We start from the raw sequence: 16,808 nt of genomic DNA, 5'->3' as shown, positions 1-16,808 counted from the left end.
CCCGCACCCGCACGACCTCTGCGAAAATTTAACACAATTTCTCTGTTGATGCAAACTTCACCATAAAGATGTTTGGTCTACGCACACGGACATTGGCTACCACCGCCCGAATACTCAACCGAGGCACATCTATAGACAGGATCATCTTAGACCAACTCAAGGATCTGAGCAAGCTCAATAAACCCTCGTCGTTTCTCATTCTTCCGTCAGATCACGCCAACATGAGGATGAGAGACCCAAGAAAAAGAGTAATCAACACGAAACCACAGCACCCTCCTCAGCTCAAATTGGCCAGCATTCTTCTAACCGATGATATAGAGGAAGAATCCACCTCATCGGTCATCAAGCTCATCAATAACCTAAGAATATATCAGAATAAAGTCAGCGACCATTCTTACAAGAGCGTGACATCTGTTCTCACCAAATCATTCACCCTGGCTCAGTTAAAAGAGTACATCAGATCATATACCCTGGATCCCGATTATAAGGGAAGAAAGGAAGGAATCGCCAAAAAAACCAAGCGCCAATTGTGTAGGATCATCATTTCTGATCTATGGAACATCCAAAGGTCTGGTAAAGAAACATCAGTTGAAGACTTTTTGACCTCCCGTCACGTCGAACTCCAGAAGAAAGACTTGTTCTTGTTACTTCTCAACAACGGGTTGCTCATCAGATACTTGTCACGAACTGGTTGCAAAATCACCTTCAAGAACAATACCATGAGTCTCAGAGGTACTGAGACTCAGGTCAGCAACGCCAACATCATATTGGACTATATTCTAGTCAGCAGCTACCAGCAGACGTTGGACTTGTCAACTATCAAACGATTATTTGTTCAGAAGTTTGGCGACTTCGACTTGAACAAGTTGAGTTCGCTTTTTCAAATCTACTTTGAAGAGTTGGACAACGACCACTACAGACTTTCTTCTTTGAACCAAACACAGACGCAAAGGGCTCAGCGGATGCTTTTGTGGTTCTTGGACTACAACAGCCACATCAAACAATTTGTTAAGATCCCTTCGGTGTACGAAACCAAAGAGTTTGAGTGCTTACCGTTCAAAGAGGACGAATCCATAAACTGGTTCAACCGGTTGAAGAGCTTGTTCCGGTTATCTTCTTCGCCCAAGAATATATTTTCGTCTGGTTTCATTGATTCCCAGTTGAAGGTGTTCGATGATGAATCGTTGCTCAATAAAACCATTGACTTTGAAGAGCTCAACCAGGTCAAATCGTTTTTAACTCCTCCTGAAGTCAACCCCCAAAATTCCCAACCAGAAGCTGAAACCGATCCATTGTTGAACGACTCGGAAATCAGTGACTTGTACAACCAACTCTCGCAGTTCCCTGAAGACAATCATGTAGTGTCCAAAACTCAGTTGGTTCCACCTATATTCGTGATCACGTTAGGAAATGTTCTTTTTGAGTCCACCTCTAAAACCACGCACCGAATCCCCTCAGCAGATCAAGACTCCTTACTGTCGGACAAGTACATCTTCAACCCCAGTATTCCATTGTTGCACGATAAAGTGCTGACACTTCCACTTTTTGGTAATCCCGAATTGAGTCTCAGCGACATCAATGAAATGAGAATTAACGATCCCCACGAATACTTAGTTCAACTCAAATTCCAGCCATCGTTGTACGACAATGAGTCGACCGATGCCCCACCTGTCGAAGTGTGGATCAACTTGAACCGGTTTGGCAAACCTGAAATGAACACTTTGAGAGTGTTTACGGTGGAAAATGAAAACACCTGTTTTATGCCGCTCCCTGACAAAGCGTCTGATATGAAGATCTCCTCCCAGTTGATCGGAGACGTTCTCAAGGCACCTGAAGCCGAATTAGAGGAAACATCACCGGATGCTACTGAACAGACTATTGAGTCGCTTCTCAACGAAACTTCTGAAAAGTACACCAAATTGAAGGGCCAGCCAGGACTAGAGACGTTCTTGGAGCGGTCGCGGCTCGACTTCAGTGGCAAGGTCAAGCCACATATTCATGAGACATTGAGGTTGCAGTTAAGTGGAAAAACAGTGAACTATCAGTACATCTCAACGAACTACAGAAGAGACTTGGAGTTCGTATATCACGGGAAACTTCTCCAGTTCAGCCTGATAGAAGGCGGATCACTAGGGGGTCGTAGCTCGGAGGTTGTGCTTGTGGGACACGATTTTGATAGAGACTCGCTCAAAGAGCTCATTGAAGATTCTGTTGCATTTATCAACCAATTATAGACTGGGCACATACATACCAAAGAGTCGTACTAAAACCTGTAAATACATACTTTGTAAAGTAAGAAGACAATTCAACTTATAGATTAACATACGAAAGTACTAAAAAGAGCATGTACTAAAACCTGTAGTACACACAATTCTAACTATACATATAATCACTTTGTGAAAATATACATCTCAAGTACTCACTTTTTGTCCTCTAACAACTTGATGTGCTTTTCCAAGTTGGAAATCGAGTTTTGCAAGGCCACAACGTCAGCCACCACGACGTTGTTGGCAATTCTGTATTGATCCAAAAGGTAGTAGTATGATCCAGCACCAGTGGCAACAACTCCCAAGAGAAATCCCACGAGACCTCCTCTGAATGAACCAATTCTTCTGGGAGTAGCAGGTGTAGAATATGAACGAGTAGCTATCATTGAGTATGTGAGTATGGAAGCAGTAATAATAATACAAAAGTTTCGCTCCCTCAACGTTCAAAAGTCATGCGAAGTGCGACTTTTTGATTTGATTTCTGGAGAAACGTTCATCCATGATAGGAACATCAATTGCAAGAAGCCGAATGGCTGCGCGCCCGACCCTGGGCCGTGGGACTGCCTACGGCCATGTAACCTCCTTTAGACATTCTTCAGTGCTGCAGAGACCGTTTTCTACTGCACGCCCAAAGAAATCCAGACATCTTTTTGCCAAAACCTTCGCAGGCATATTTGCTGTTGGTACCGGTGTGTACGTTTGGGATCGCTACTCGAACTCGTCCACGATCCTGCGATCGCTCTACGCCTTGTCTACGTTTGGTGTGGTGGCTCTCAAGTACTATTACATCGACTACTACAACGATCCAGATGATCTCCACGAATCAGCCAGTGCAGCCATCTATAAGATGTTGATGTCAAATAAAGGGATGTATATCAAGTTGGGTCAGGCGCTTGCCAACCAGGGCTCCTTGTTCCCGTTGGCATATCAGAAACGCTTTGTCAAGCTTTATGACGAGGCACCGGTGGACACCTGGGAAAGTGTTGATGCTACATTGAAGAAGTATTTGGGGCCCGAATACGAATCGCAGGTATTTCAACAAATTGACCACGAACCAATTGCCAGTGCGTCGATAGCACAGGTCCACAGAGCCACGTTGGCCAACGGAGATAAGGTTGCCGTCAAGGTTCAACATCACTACATCGAGGACCAGGTGGCTGCTGACATGTGGTGTTACAGGTTGATTGTCAGGGTTCAAGAGAAAGTGTTTGACATGCCCATGACTTTCTACACCCAATATGTTAGTGACCAAACGATATTGGAAACAAAGTTCAAGAATGAGCTCCAGAACGCAGAGAAATTGAGACTGTTTATCGCCAACGATAGAAGTGCACGCAACTTAGGAATTCATATCCCCAAGAACTACCCCGAGTACTCGGATGATAAGGTGTTGGTGAGTGAGTGGATTGACGGGGTTTCATTGACGGACAAAAAACGGTTGATCGATGGCAAATACAACTTGGGCACCATCATGAACCAGTTTGTATTGATATTCGGCAAGCAGATTTTCAGTTATGGGTTTGTTCACTGTGATCCTCATCCTGGAAACTTGTTGGTGAGGAGAGTAGGACGCCAACAGCAATTGGTTATTCTTGACCACGGGTTATATGTCAACATGCCTGAGAAGTTTAGAAGAGAGTACGCGCAATTGTGGAAGTATATTATGAGTGTGGACCGGAAGGGACTCGAGAATGTGGCCAACGAATGGGGTGTAACCTCAGTTGATTTTCTCTCCACTTCCATTCAGTTGAAGCCAGCAGACATGGATAAGAGTGTTTCTGCCCTGATGAGGACCAAGAAGAGCAAGCATATCATGAAGGAGTTCTTGAGTGACACCTCCAAGTTTCCATTGGACTTATTCTTCTTGGGCAGAGCCATGAGAATTATCCAGACCTGTAACAAGAACTTCGGGTCTCCTGTCAATAGAATTAATGTGTTCACTGGTAACGCTTTAGATGCGTTGATTGTTAAATCAGCATTTTCCGATTACTTGACTTTGCTCAGGTTGAAGGTGATGTTGTTTGGTAGCTCTGTGGTGTTCTGGGTGTTCAGATTGAGACAGATTTGGAATGGTGACCGGTACGGTTACAAAGGTTTAGGAATAGAGGATGTGATTGAGAGACGTTTTAGAAGGATGGCCCACAATATGGGAGTTGATCTTCCACCAGAACAAGCCCTCACGGATTAAAACCAATAGATAGATGGTGATGACTTTGCATGTAAATAGACAACCATATTATCATATATGAATATATTGAATTTTCGCGATGAGATGCTCACTAATTTTTTTCTACTCACAGGATGGATCTTAGAACAGAATACTCCAACGTTGATATCGATCCCTTCTATATAGGCAGCAACGCCTGTAGTGTCAGTGAGGATGGCCAGTTGATGGCATCTGCCAATTTTGAGGATATCGTGATAACCAATTTGGCCACCAATGAGATAATTGACCAAATTGATGGAGATGGAGAGCTTATCACAAATTTGATTCTTGCCCCCAACGGCTTGACGCTAGGAATAATATCCCAGTCACAGAACCTACGTGTGTATGACGTCGAGTCCAAAACCATAATCAAAAGTTTTAAAATGTCATCTCCAGTGTATGTTTCTGCTCATGATTCTACCTCATCACTCTTTGCATTTGGAGGAACTGACGGTGTGATCACCGTGTGGGATATAGAAGGCGGGTATGTAACCCATTCGCTAAAAGGCCATGGATCTATCATATCATCTTTGTGCTTTTACGGAAACTTAAACTCCAAAAACTGGAAGTTGGCTTCTGGAGACACTCAAGGTGTGGTGAAGATCTGGGATTTGACCAACAGAAAGAACACCCACACTTTCAAAGAACACGCTTCAGCAGTGAGAGGTCTCAGCTTCACCAAGTCAGGGCAATACTTTTTAAGTGGAGGAAGAGACGAAATCGTGGTCCTCTATAAGGACTTGAAACCCATTAAGACGTTGGTAGTGAAACAACTGATAGAAGTAGCTGGATTTTTGGACACTCAAGCTGATTCCACCGAGTTGTACTTTTTCACGGCTGGTCTGGACAACTTATTGAAGATTTGGGACGCCGATGGTGAAACCCTTGTGAACCAGACCAAAAACTACCAGACTGAAGAGGAACTTGTAATAGTTGATGCCATACAAATCGAGAACGAGCAGATGTATTTGGTGGTGAGTGACCAGACATTGGTGAAGCTTGACTTGTCTGAATTCCACACACAGTTGCCAGTGGTGTCAAGAATAGCTGGTAATCACGGGATTATTGCTGATGTCAGATATGTCGGACCCCAATTTGACCGTCTTGCTCTTGCAACCAACTCTCCTAGTTTGAGAATTGTCGATCCACAAAACCCGTTGCTGGTTGAGATGCTTGAAGGTCACCGAGACCTTTTGAATGTGGTGGATGTTACCATTGACGGGAAATGGATCGCAACCGGTAGTAAAGACAGTGAGGTTAGGTTGTGGAGATACGATGAAGAAGTCCAAAGGTTCAAGGCCTATGCGGTCTTTAAGGGCCATGTTGGCTCTGTTTCAGCATTGGGATTACCCCGGACTCCTGTTAACGAATATCCTCGTTTCTTGGTGAGTGCTGCTGGTGATTTAACCATCAAAAAGTGGAAGATTCCCAAGCCAGCTGGTGACGAAGTCCAAGTGGTAAAGTCGAGTGAGTACACTCGGAGAGCTCACGATAAGGACATCAACTCCATTGACGTGTCTCCCAACGATGAATTTGTTGCTACCGCCTCATACGACAAGTTGGGTAAAATATGGCATTTGGAGTCGGGAGAAACCATCGGGGTGTTGAAAGGCCACAAAAGAGGATTATGGGATATCAAATTCAGTCCCTACGACAAAAAGATTGTCACCTCTAGTGGAGACAAAACTGCCAAAGTGTGGTCGTTGCTCAACTTTCAGATCGAGCAGAACTTTGAAAGTCATACAAATGCTGTGCAAAGAGCCAAGTTCATGAACAAGGGAACCCAGGTAATCAGCACTGGAGCCGATGGTTTAATCAAGATCTGGGATAGCAAGAGTGGGGAGTGCTTAAAAACGTTGGATAATCACAGTAATCGGATTTGGGCGTTGGATATTGCTAATGATGGGTTACAGTTTGTCACCTGTGATGCCAACGGACAAATCAGTTTATTCGATGACAACTCGGAAGAGATGGGTAAGTTGAAGGAGGATGAGCAGAAGTTGAAGATTGAAAATGACCAACGGCTAAACAATTATATTAGTCAGGGAAACTTCAAAAATGCCATTTTGGTGGCCTTGGAGTTGAACTACTCGATGAAGTTATTTGAGATATTTACCAAGATCTTCGAAAACAACCAGCATGAGGAACTCATCGATATCCTCACCCAGTTGAACGACGTGCAGTTGGTGTCACTATTCACCAAAATCAAGAACTGGAACATAAACTTCAAGAACTTCGAAGTCAGTCAAAACTTACTTTACTTGATGTTGAACCATTTGAGCTTGGACAAGCTTAACAGTTCCAAGTTGATGGCAATAATAGACAGCTTGATTCCATATAACGAACGACACTTGAACCGGGTGGAGAATTTGATCGAAGAAAGCTATATTTTAGATTACTCGATTGAACAGATGAACTTGCTCAGTTAATATATATTTTTTCAGATGGCTGCGAAATTTGTAAAAACCACCAATATTTTGGTTCACTCCACAAAGATGCAATATGTACGTAACAGTCATTAAACTATTCACAAGATAGTACTAACGGTCCAGTCCGCTCACGAGCTTAACACTCGCCGTATATCCAAGAGATTTGTGGACTTCAACTTGTTGTTGATTGGCGAAAACGGAGTTGGCAAGAAAAGCTTCATTAACACCTTGTGTGAGGAAGCTGTTTTCGACATCACTGATACCACCTCCTCAACGTCCGAGTTTCATGTGGCGACCAACGAGGTGATTATACGCAAAGAATATCCGATCCGCTTGACTGTTCACAGAACCGAAAATTTCGGGGCTGAGTTGAATAACTACTCAAGTTTCCAGAAGATCGTCGATTTCTTGGACGAGAAATTAGAACAGAAACTCGCCGAAGAGTCAAAAATCGCCCGCAGCCGGTGTACAAAGGAAGGGCTTATCCATTTGGTGGTGCTCCTCGTTGACCCCATAATGAAAGGGTTGAAACCTCTTGAGGTGGAGCTCATTTCCAGAATTCAGCACAAGTGTAATTTGGTGGTGTGCGTGTCGAAATGTGATATGCTCAACTATCCTGAGTTACAGCAGCAGAAATCGCTTATTCAGCAGTCGGTGGCTACCAACAAGTTGAAGGTGTTCGACTTCAAGGCGTTTGTGGATGAAGAAGATGTAGACCTGGAACTCAAGGAATATTACCGGCAGATCCAACAAATGATGCCGTTTTCGATCATCAACGCCAACGACTCAAGCCACGGTGTCCGCAACAATATTCACCACTCGGTTGATGTCAACAAATTTAGTGACTTCAACGTGGTTCGTGACGTGCTTTTCAACCTTGATTTACAAGGATTCAAAGAATTAAGTGTTAACACCATATACGAGATATACAGAACTGAAAAGTTGTTACAAAAATAGTACAAATCTAATAAAATACAAGGGCGGGAATACCGCCGTGTGCCGTTGAAGCCTAGGTTTGAGTGGTGGCATGTGTCCGTTATGGTCATAGTGTACATTGGAGATCGTAATGTGATCTTGATCACAAGGTTTCTTATTTGGCATGGGTATGGGAAGGGTCATCAGCAGGGTCATGAGAAGGGTTGTAGGGGTTCGCATGCTGGTGCAGGCCATGATGATGGTCTGACTCCTGATCACTTCTATTCTCGGAGTCTTCTGCTTCATCGTCGTTCTTCTTTTTGGAAAGGTCTTGATATCCCAAGCACACTTTTCGACTGCGTTCACAATTATAGCAGTAAGGCTTACGTTCGTCACACTTGATACGTCTCTTCCGACAGGTCATGCAACCAGTCCGGGTTCGACGTTTAATGATCCGACGCTTATGTAACAACGCATGATTTTCATCGTACCACACAGGCACGTTCATGTTCATATTCATATTCATACCCATAGGGACAGCCGAATTAGGCATATGATAGAGCGGATAGTGCAGCATAGGGCCCATGTTCCCCAATTGAGGGTTCATTTGGGGGTTCATTTGGGGGTTCATTTGGGGGTTCATTTGGGGGTTCATTTGGGGGTTCATTTGCGGAGGCATCTGTGGAGGCATGCCACCAGGCCCCATACCCGACATCTGCCCCATTGGGTATTGATATCCCGGAGTCATTTGATAGGGCTTCTGGTATGGCATGTACTGTTGTGGGAACGGGTAATGCATATACTCCGGATGATACTTGGGGCTGTCATCCATACGGGTAGAGGCCAGGCTGTCAAGGCGGGAAGATGCCAGGTGTTCATGTCTATAAGCGAGGTCATGTCTCAGATAGGCAACTGAATTGGCATTAGGCGCCGCCAGCGGCTTGACGTCCGGAGTAGTAGTGGCCTTAGGCGACACGTAGGCCGTAGGAGACTCGACGCGTGGGTCCCCGGATTGGGAAGGGTTTCGGGAGCCCGTTATTGACGACGATACCGAAAAGCGCTTCTCAAGTGCATAGTTGTCCACCATGGATGCCAGAGGTGGAGCCAGCAGTGGGGTTGAAAGTGGTGGGAGGACTATCTGTCCTGTCAGCATTGATCCACTTTGCGGCATCAGTGGTAGAGGGATTTGAGATGATTGATGTGGTCTTGTGTTAAGACCTGGTAAGCTGGGAAGCCGCAAGTTATTGGGATTTTGGTTCTCCATTAATTCCATAATTGATGGGACTACTGTTTAACCTAGTGTCGGTAGGTTGCGTTTGTGATGTTAAATGTCTGTTCAGACGTGTACCAAAAAAAAACCGGTTGAGGTGGTGATTTGATTTCTGTGCCCACGATTTAGTTTGGAGACGCAGATTAGGATGGAGATGAAAGGAATGGGAAACCGGGGTTGGTGATGGAGGGGTTATGTGCGAGATAATCGGGTTATCCAAACTCAACTGGGGACAAATATAAGTTGAGAAAATAAAACGGTTGATGCAAAATGGATAAGTAGGTGACTGAAGAAGGGGTTCTTCACAGCCATTTGGCGGCTAAGCAGACTTGCAGTACTACACCAAATAACACAAAACGGAAACAATACATTAGAAGTTTTTTTTTTGTTTTTGATTTTTTTTTTATATTTTCACTGTACAAAAGAAAGTATTTTACTTTTTTTATTTTGTTGGCAATTTACAACCTACCCTTTATTTTTTTTTTTCTCTATCAACCGCCAACAAGTTTACTTTCTTTTAGATTTATTCTATTTAGCTTCTTTCACTAATAACTTTTACTCTACCCGAGATAACGCTAGGATTTTTTTAGTGAACAATTTCAAGTTTTTTGCAACACACACACAATGGTGTTATACAACGGGTAGGGGAGAATATGCTGGTATTCCTAGACACCGTAAGGGACTCAAACTTGCTTTTTGGTCTGGTTGGCGACCGTCCATTCCTGCGACAGAGGCAACTACAAGAGGTGCGCGCCCAAGTAAAAAGAATAAGCGAGTTAATGCCCAACCAGGTGCATTGAAAAATATACCCCCCCCGAATATTACTAAATTGGGAAATCGCCTCTCCAGATTCTATATTGAGAATCATGCATAGTATAATTCTCGTACATCGAACACGCCATTGTCCTCAGGGACTTGAAAATATGCTCAAAGTCCCCCCTACATATGCCATGCCCGAGGGCTCATATACCGTTGGCCTCCGATGGTTTTAACCCTGATCATGGGTTCTGTCATTAACCTTGTGCCAGCTAAGGCCGTAAGGCGTCGTAGTGCAGCGTTATTCAACTTCTAGCGCCATACTGGGTTTGGCGATTATCTCTTTGTCTCGTTGTCATACGACAACCCCTTCTCCTGCTTTACCGATCGATAAACAGTTGGCTAGCATTCGGCATTGAAATCATTTATAGGAACCCCCATTGAATGCAATATAGCCGTAACTTAAAATTAGCATTGAAGAAAAGAAAAAAATAAGTCGAAAGAAAACTTTAAAAAAAAAAACTTATCGCAATGCTAAAAAATAAAAGTACGCAATGCAAAAAATAACATGCACCCTCAACAGACCCCCCTCCTTGGACAGTAGATCTAGGTTAGATCACTGGCATGAAAAATAGAGCGCAAATATGTGTTTGGGGTATGTAGAAAGATCGAAGAGTTGGCATTTCATGTAAAGCTGTGGGCGGACTAATTACATAAAAAAGTCTACCGAACGAAGCGATTGATAAATGCCAGTAAGGGTCTGGCGATTCGTTATCAGAATGACAACTCCGAACAGAAAAGGGGGCGTACATGCACATGTTATTGGGTACAAGTTCCCCTTCCTAGGGTGAAGATCTTTGTATATTGTCTTGTGTTGAAAGACCAAAGCATCTGAATTTAAGCGCCCGTACATCTGTACCACTAAAGTTGGAGCCTCGTGCCGCTAATGTGAGGATGTCCTCCACCGCCAGAGAGCCTGTATGGAGCCCGGCTGATGCGAAATAGATCTGACATGAACACTACGGCATATGCAGGTAACCTATATCCAAAAATATGTGGCCCATGCAGGGGCGGTTGAGCGCCTAACATTTCTGGATAGCAGCCCGCGCCGGGCGCTACCGAGACGACCGAGACGGATTAGGTGCCATCGGCCCTAAACATGCATAATCCTATTCGTATGTTCGGATTTGTTCTTGTTCGCAGTACAGTGTTTCCAGGATGAATAACACACCTCCAATATCCGAATGTCGCGACTAGGTAGTTTTCAATTTCGCTCCTGTCAGTTTTCAATATCGCCAGTAGAGTAAGGTAATGACTTATGCACAGATCCTGGATATCGCGGTGTAAGTTTATGAATGACGGTTGTAAGGCCCCCTAATTACGTGATTTCATATATAAAAATATCGTGTATTGTATACTAAAAAAGACCTATAGAGTAAGTCTCAATGACTCGAAGAAAATAAATGAATTTCGTTCCAGCCTCGGAACGAAATTCGTGGTAGAAAATTAAAAATGGCGCACTGCAAACAAAGCAAAAAGCGCACACCGTAACAGATTAATATCGCATGGCGAGTTGATGAATATCGCTGTTGTACTAAATCAATATCGCAAGATGAAGTCGTTTTTGTCGTATAACGTGGACTAAAGAGGCTTCTTTTCCAAGCACGTAGAGAAGCAGTTTTGGGAGTGTTTGATACTATTTTGTATATATTCAAGTGGTACAGAATTTGCAGCCTCTTTGATACGCAATGAAAGAGTCTCTCTTTGGAGGAGCTTTTCCCTCTTCAACCTACTTTTTACTTGGTACCAGAATTGTTCAATTGGGTTTAACTCTGGAGAGAATGGTGGGAGATAAAGTAGTTTATAGCCCCTGGCCTGAATGATTCTTGAAATGCTTTGGTTCTTATGGATACTAGCATTATCCATAATCAAGTAAGCATTCTTCATAATAGGATGCCGGTCTAAGGTGTTCATTAAATCAAGAAGGAATTTCTTATAGTGCCCTGTAACGGTGCCTCTAGAGGTGTCTTGATTCTTTTCTTCATCAATCTTCCGTTTCTTATTCAGCGACTGGGCTTTTGGCTTCCTCAAACTCAATTGAACTACCCCGTGGTAGCAAACAGCGCCTAAAATGGTTCTGTTTTCTGATCTAGTGGTTGGTGTCTTAACTATAGGCGTTTCTCCTCTAGTTGCCCAGGCTCCGGAACGTTTCATGTTAATGTTGAAACCGGCCTCATCGATAAAAACACAATTGGAGCAATAGTCAACGTCAGAGTTTAATACTTTGGTTACAAAATCAAATCTTTCCTGGATCTTCTTCACTGAATTCCTTTCAACGCTCTCTTTACGAGCAACTTTGAAGCTCATAGTGCATTCGTCTTTCAAAAAGACATGTAAGGATGACTTGCTGACCTTGAGATCCATGAAAGACTCACATAATCCTTCCATCATGTCGTTTATAGTGGAAGATGGATTTTGATCAATGAGTTCTTTCAAATACTCTTTATGACTTTCGTCAAGTTTAGATATGGCTGCCTTTCCTCTTGGCTTGGGTTCCGGTAACACCTTTTCTTTCGATTCTTTGTATTCCTTAACCCATCTCTGTGCATTCCTGGGTTTTATGCCCAACTGCTTAGCAATTGATGCAATAGAGCACCCTGGCCGCTCAATCCAGAGGTCGAAGAACTGTTCTCTATCTTTAGAACTATAGAGATGATAGTTACGGGTGCATTCCTTCTTTGCTTTCACAGGCTTACTGCCCTTAGGAGTCTTGTCTGGGTCATTACCTGGGTCATCGCCATTGTAAGAATTTGGAATCAGTCCCAGATTAGCATTATGTTCAAATTCCCTCCTTACCTGTTCACGATATTGAGTCAAATCTACTAAAGTCTCGAGAGGAACACAATCATCAATATCTCCTTGGTCAATTATTGGATTACCTGCTTCATCCACCATATTGTTGTCTCCATCGTCATAAACGAATTGGTATTCTGTTGTCGCTTCTGTCATTCCTGAACTGATCAATTGACGATATTCTATAACCCCCTAATACGATATTCAAATTTTTGAAGACAGCACTTTATAATACTTAAGGTGCGAATAGTGAAAACCTTCTGGTGCGATATGATTGTAAACGGGGCGAGAAATTAATTTACAGGGCTATGCGACATTTTTATCGAGCAGAGTACGTTAAACATTAGTGAAGAGAGCGTTATACAAAATATTTGGATCAGAAAAATCGGTGGTTCAAGTTACGACAGCATATGACTACAAATGTGATAATTTAGAAGCCAGATTGCGATATTATAAAAGTCAGAAAACGTAAATGAATATGTTTGGTTACGTTATTCAACTTCATAAACTGCGCTATTAATTATATGTGAGTTGCGACATTCGGATATTGGAGGTGTGTTATTCATCCTGGAAACACTGTACGACGTGTCCTCTGTTTTCTGATGTACTAATAATAGACTTCTTTGCGCATGAGCATAAAAGTGAAAATCACTTGACTTGATCTTTTACGGTTGATATGCTGGTCTCATAATATTTCTAAGAAGGTCGTAGATATTGGCTGTTATTTGAAATGTATTGTTGTGTATTATTTTCAGATTGTCTGGGCCAATCCTCAAGGGTTCTAGCATAAAATCATTGTTGTGTATTAAGATGCTTAGCATATAACCGACGTACCGATGGACTCAAACCAGCTGCGTATCCCAAGCCTGCAGTTGCGAGTTCCTAATATGGGTAAGGTAAAAATGTATGAGATAAGATAGTAGGGCATGCATGCATACAGGCAAGCCCCCCTTAGACGTTGCATGTACGGAATCTAAAACGCTTGGGGTTGTCCGTGGCCCGTCTTGTCCATCAACTCCCTAGCCAGCCTACAGCCTTTACTTCCTGGTAGCCTCTGAATACCGCCTGGTAGTATATTGATCCATGCTGACAAATTATGCATCTGCCTCATAGTACATTACCGGTTGGAAGCAGTTTTTATAATTTGGTTAATCACTCCAAAATTATCACTCCTTCCTGTTTACCAAATCATTCCGATGTTTCCATCCAATCCTTATCATCCCTTTACTACAAGCTTCGAGTTTCAGGCGCATTAGCACACCCAACAGGAAAACAAAATTAAACTCGATTGTCATTTAACAATACAATGCTGTGGTAATTAATTCGGATAAACCATGTATGAGGGATATTCTATACCAGAAACATACGGAATTTGTACGTTTTATTACCTAATACATCCTTGGCTTCCTGCCGTCCGCTGCCCATAGCCGCAAGTATGCTATGATACAGGCTTACGTCTACTTGTTTGGTTAACGATTAGCTGGCTTTATCAACCGTACACGTCACCTACATCTACCCTTCATGTGTAGCGCCCGCACTCGGTGCCGCTGGTGTGGGTTTTTTTGTGGAAGCGAGTGGACGACGTGTGTTTACCACTCGCACTGGGCGCGCCACTTCAGGCATTGCGACTGCAATCGTAAACAAACATTATCAGTCTATGGATCAGAAAACGTACCTAGAAGACGGTAAGTGCCATACGAAATTCAACTCCCCTCGCTCCATACTAACCATCTAGATTTCGATCCCAAGTCCTTAAAGGTCGCGCAATTGCGCGGCATCTTGGTCGAGCATCGCGTCCAATATCCGTCCAACGCCAAAAAGTCTGAGTTGGTGAATATTTTCCTTGAAAAAGTGTACCCACAAAGACGCCAGTTGCGAGACGCATACTGGAGCGCCGTCAACAATCCAAGTACGAGTGGGTTCATCGACAAACAAAAGTCTTCGAAAAATTCAAGCAAGAAAGATGGTAAATCGGATAACAAGTTAAAGGATGAAGAATCACATAGGAAGAAGCTGAAAAAGAACAAGACTGATTCGGCCCCACAGAAGAAGAAACTCGCAAAAGAGGAGGAGAGTTCCGACGTGGTCTCTTCCCGAGAGTCGACTTTCAGTGAAGAGAACATCTTCCAGTCACCGCCTTCAGGTCCTGGTCCCCATGGAAAGAAACGTAAAGGTGTCACCCAGGATGTCACACCACTGCCCAAGAAGGCGCCAGTTGGCGGGCTTTTTGATAATGAGAGTGACGAAGTGGGTTTCCGTGAAGAGCTTCTCAAGAGCTTTACTCCTAGGAAAAAGGTCAAAAATAGCAAGACTGTTAAGGCAGAGACTGAAACTCTCCAGCCAAAAGTTGCTTCTCCCAAGCAAGAAACGTCTGTGCACCTGACACCTTCCAGGAGCATCATCACCTCGCATTCGAGTATCTCGACTCCGAAACTTTCTTCTATTGATCAGTTTGACAGTGATGCGTCTACCGACAATGAGAATGAAGATCCGGTCCAGGTGTCGCCAAAGGTAGCTTCGCCAAAGGTAGAATCATCAGAGTTAACTCCAAAGGTAAAGTCTCCAAAATCTCCAAAGGTAAAGGTAAACTCTCCAAAGTCTCCAATAGTAAAGTCTTCTCCCAAGATGAAGTCTCCAAAATCAGCATCTTCCAACACACCTACAAAGTTCCAGCTCAAACCATCTGCCTTCACCACTCTCGAAGAAGAAGCTCAAGACTTCGACAAAGTGTTAAAGAAAAAGCACGACGACGAAATACCACCATTCCACGAGTCCGCAAGTATCATCAAGTTGACTCCAGGACCCAAACTCGCCCCCAGACCAAGGTCAATAGATGTGATCTCAGAGTCCTCATATGTCGAGGATGAAGAAAGTGAAGACGAAGATCAAGACGAAGATCAAGAAGAAGATACCCAACCAACCCCCAAGAAGTCCTTGGCTCCAATTCTTTTGTACATTTGGCTTTGGTTCCTTCTCTCTCTCACCGGGTTCTTCTTGTTCTGGTATCGAGAACAAAGCTTCTTGATCGGATACTGTGGCAGTTCCATTGACGAACCAACTTTCTACAATTCCCAGTATCCAATTGTCAACAGTTTAGGGCAGTATTTGGACTCGTTCAAACCCCAATGTGTGAAGTGTCCTGGACATGGTAGATGTTTTGAGTACTTGGAGTTGGCATGCTACGAAGATTTTGTGGTGTCCAAGCCTTGGTACTATGATTTAGTACCGTTTTTGCATCCTTCGGAAAAGAAATGTGTTCCTGACACCAAGAAGGCGGAAAAGCTTGAGGCCATGATCAACTTCTCTTTGGATATCTTACGGTCCAAGAATGCCATGGTCAATTGTGGAATCGGAAACGATAATGAAGAAAGTGGACTTTCCCAAGATGACTTGTATGAGCTTTTACTTTCGATGAAAGCTCCGTACATCACCTTGGAAGAATTCAATGAACTCTGGGAACGATCACTTGTTGAAATCGAAAAAGAACCCGAAATAATTGTAAGGCAAGTTAATGTTTAAATTCAACCCCACTTCAGCGTTTTACTAACTCATTTCTAGACTGAACTTTCACATCGTCACGTACAACCCATCGATTCGCATCACCACCAAAGACATGAGGAGAAAACCAAGAACCAAGTTTTTCGATCAACGTCCCTACAAAACCTTAGTTTAAAGTGCCAATTACAAAGCACTTTGGTGCTAACTCTTTACAGGAATAAGGATTCTATCATTGGTGTGATGGTGCTCACCATCATCGTGATTATCATTAAACTCCAGTACGACGAGCATTTAAAGCAGAAACACAAAATCAACCAGATCTACCACGACATCATCCACAAGTTGCAAGAGCAACGGCTGCAGCCTATCAAGTACATAGGGGCCAACCAGTTGCGAGATTTGATGTTGATCGAGACCAATCTCAAGTATAAGTTGAACTTGTGGAAGCAGGTGAGCACTAAGATTGAGAAGAACTCTAATATAAGCTACCGGTTGATTGAACATCACGGTGAAATCATCAAGGTGTGGGAGTGGGTAGGCACTGTTGGCTGATGCAAAGATATATATATTAATATACAGTAATAGGTAGACAATGCTTAATGTAACAGTGACAA

The 16,808-nt window shown here is 43.3% G+C and overlaps 7 protein-coding genes across 7 annotated transcripts; 5 read left to right on the top strand and 2 right to left on the bottom strand. All coding sequences in view use genetic code 12, as the record gives it.

Moving 5' to 3' along the window:
• Positions 1–68: 68 nt before the first annotated feature.
• On the top strand, positions 69–2,234 carry SLS1 (mitochondrial protein regulator; the record flags this gene model as incomplete). The annotated part of the gene is made up of 1 exon (XM_006689344.1): positions 69–2,234. The coding sequence occupies one exon, from the start codon at positions 69–71 to the stop codon at positions 2,232–2,234; it is 2,166 nt and encodes a 721-aa protein (XP_006689407.1).
• Positions 2,235–2,419: 185 nt separating this feature from the next.
• Positions 2,420–2,653, bottom strand: PSN45_002061 (uncharacterized protein; the record flags this gene model as incomplete). Its single annotated transcript, XM_006689345.1, has 1 exon — positions 2,420–2,653. One exon carries the CDS (start codon positions 2,651–2,653, stop codon positions 2,420–2,422), a length of 234 nt encoding a protein of 77 aa, XP_006689408.1.
• A 143-nt stretch (positions 2,654–2,796) lies between these two features.
• Positions 2,797–4,455, top strand: PSN45_002060 (uncharacterized protein; the record flags this gene model as incomplete). The annotated part of the gene is made up of 1 exon (XM_006689346.1): positions 2,797–4,455. One exon carries the CDS (start codon positions 2,797–2,799, stop codon positions 4,453–4,455), a length of 1,659 nt encoding a protein of 552 aa, XP_006689409.1.
• A 113-nt stretch (positions 4,456–4,568) lies between these two features.
• utp13 (U3 small nucleolar RNA-associated protein 13) lies at positions 4,569–6,902 on the top strand (the record flags this gene model as incomplete). Its single annotated transcript, XM_006689347.1, has 1 exon — positions 4,569–6,902. The coding sequence occupies one exon, from the start codon at positions 4,569–4,571 to the stop codon at positions 6,900–6,902; it is 2,334 nt and encodes a 777-aa protein (XP_006689410.1).
• Positions 6,903–6,968: 66 nt separating this feature from the next.
• SPR28 (Meiotic septin) lies at positions 6,969–7,859 on the top strand (the record flags this gene model as incomplete). The annotated part of the gene is made up of 2 exons (XM_006689349.2): positions 6,969–6,977; positions 7,026–7,859. The coding sequence occupies 2 exons, from the start codon at positions 6,969–6,971 to the stop codon at positions 7,857–7,859; spliced, it is 843 nt and encodes a 280-aa protein (XP_006689412.2).
• A 133-nt stretch (positions 7,860–7,992) lies between these two features.
• On the bottom strand, positions 7,993–8,472 carry PSN45_002057 (uncharacterized protein; the record flags this gene model as incomplete). The annotated part of the gene is made up of 2 exons (XM_066157788.1): positions 7,993–8,165; positions 8,205–8,472. 2 exons carry the CDS (start codon positions 8,470–8,472, stop codon positions 7,993–7,995), a joined length of 441 nt encoding a protein of 146 aa, XP_066013885.1.
• Positions 8,473–14,353: 5,881 nt separating this feature from the next.
• SRC1 (inner nuclear membrane protein enriched at telomere/subtelomere region) lies at positions 14,354–16,746 on the top strand (the record flags this gene model as incomplete). The annotated part of the gene is made up of 3 exons (XM_066157787.1): positions 14,354–14,381; positions 14,432–16,194; positions 16,255–16,746. The coding sequence occupies 3 exons, from the start codon at positions 14,354–14,356 to the stop codon at positions 16,744–16,746; spliced, it is 2,283 nt and encodes a 760-aa protein (XP_066013884.1).
• Positions 16,747–16,808: the final 62 nt, after the last annotated feature.

Source organism: Yamadazyma tenuis, chromosome 2 (genome assembly GCF_029203305.1).
Source record: "Yamadazyma tenuis chromosome 2, complete sequence".
Taxonomy (NCBI): Eukaryota; Fungi; Ascomycota; class Pichiomycetes; order Serinales; family Debaryomycetaceae; genus Yamadazyma; species Yamadazyma tenuis.
Note: the sequence above shows the minus strand (reverse complement) of the source record. Positions and strands in the feature narration are given on the sequence as shown.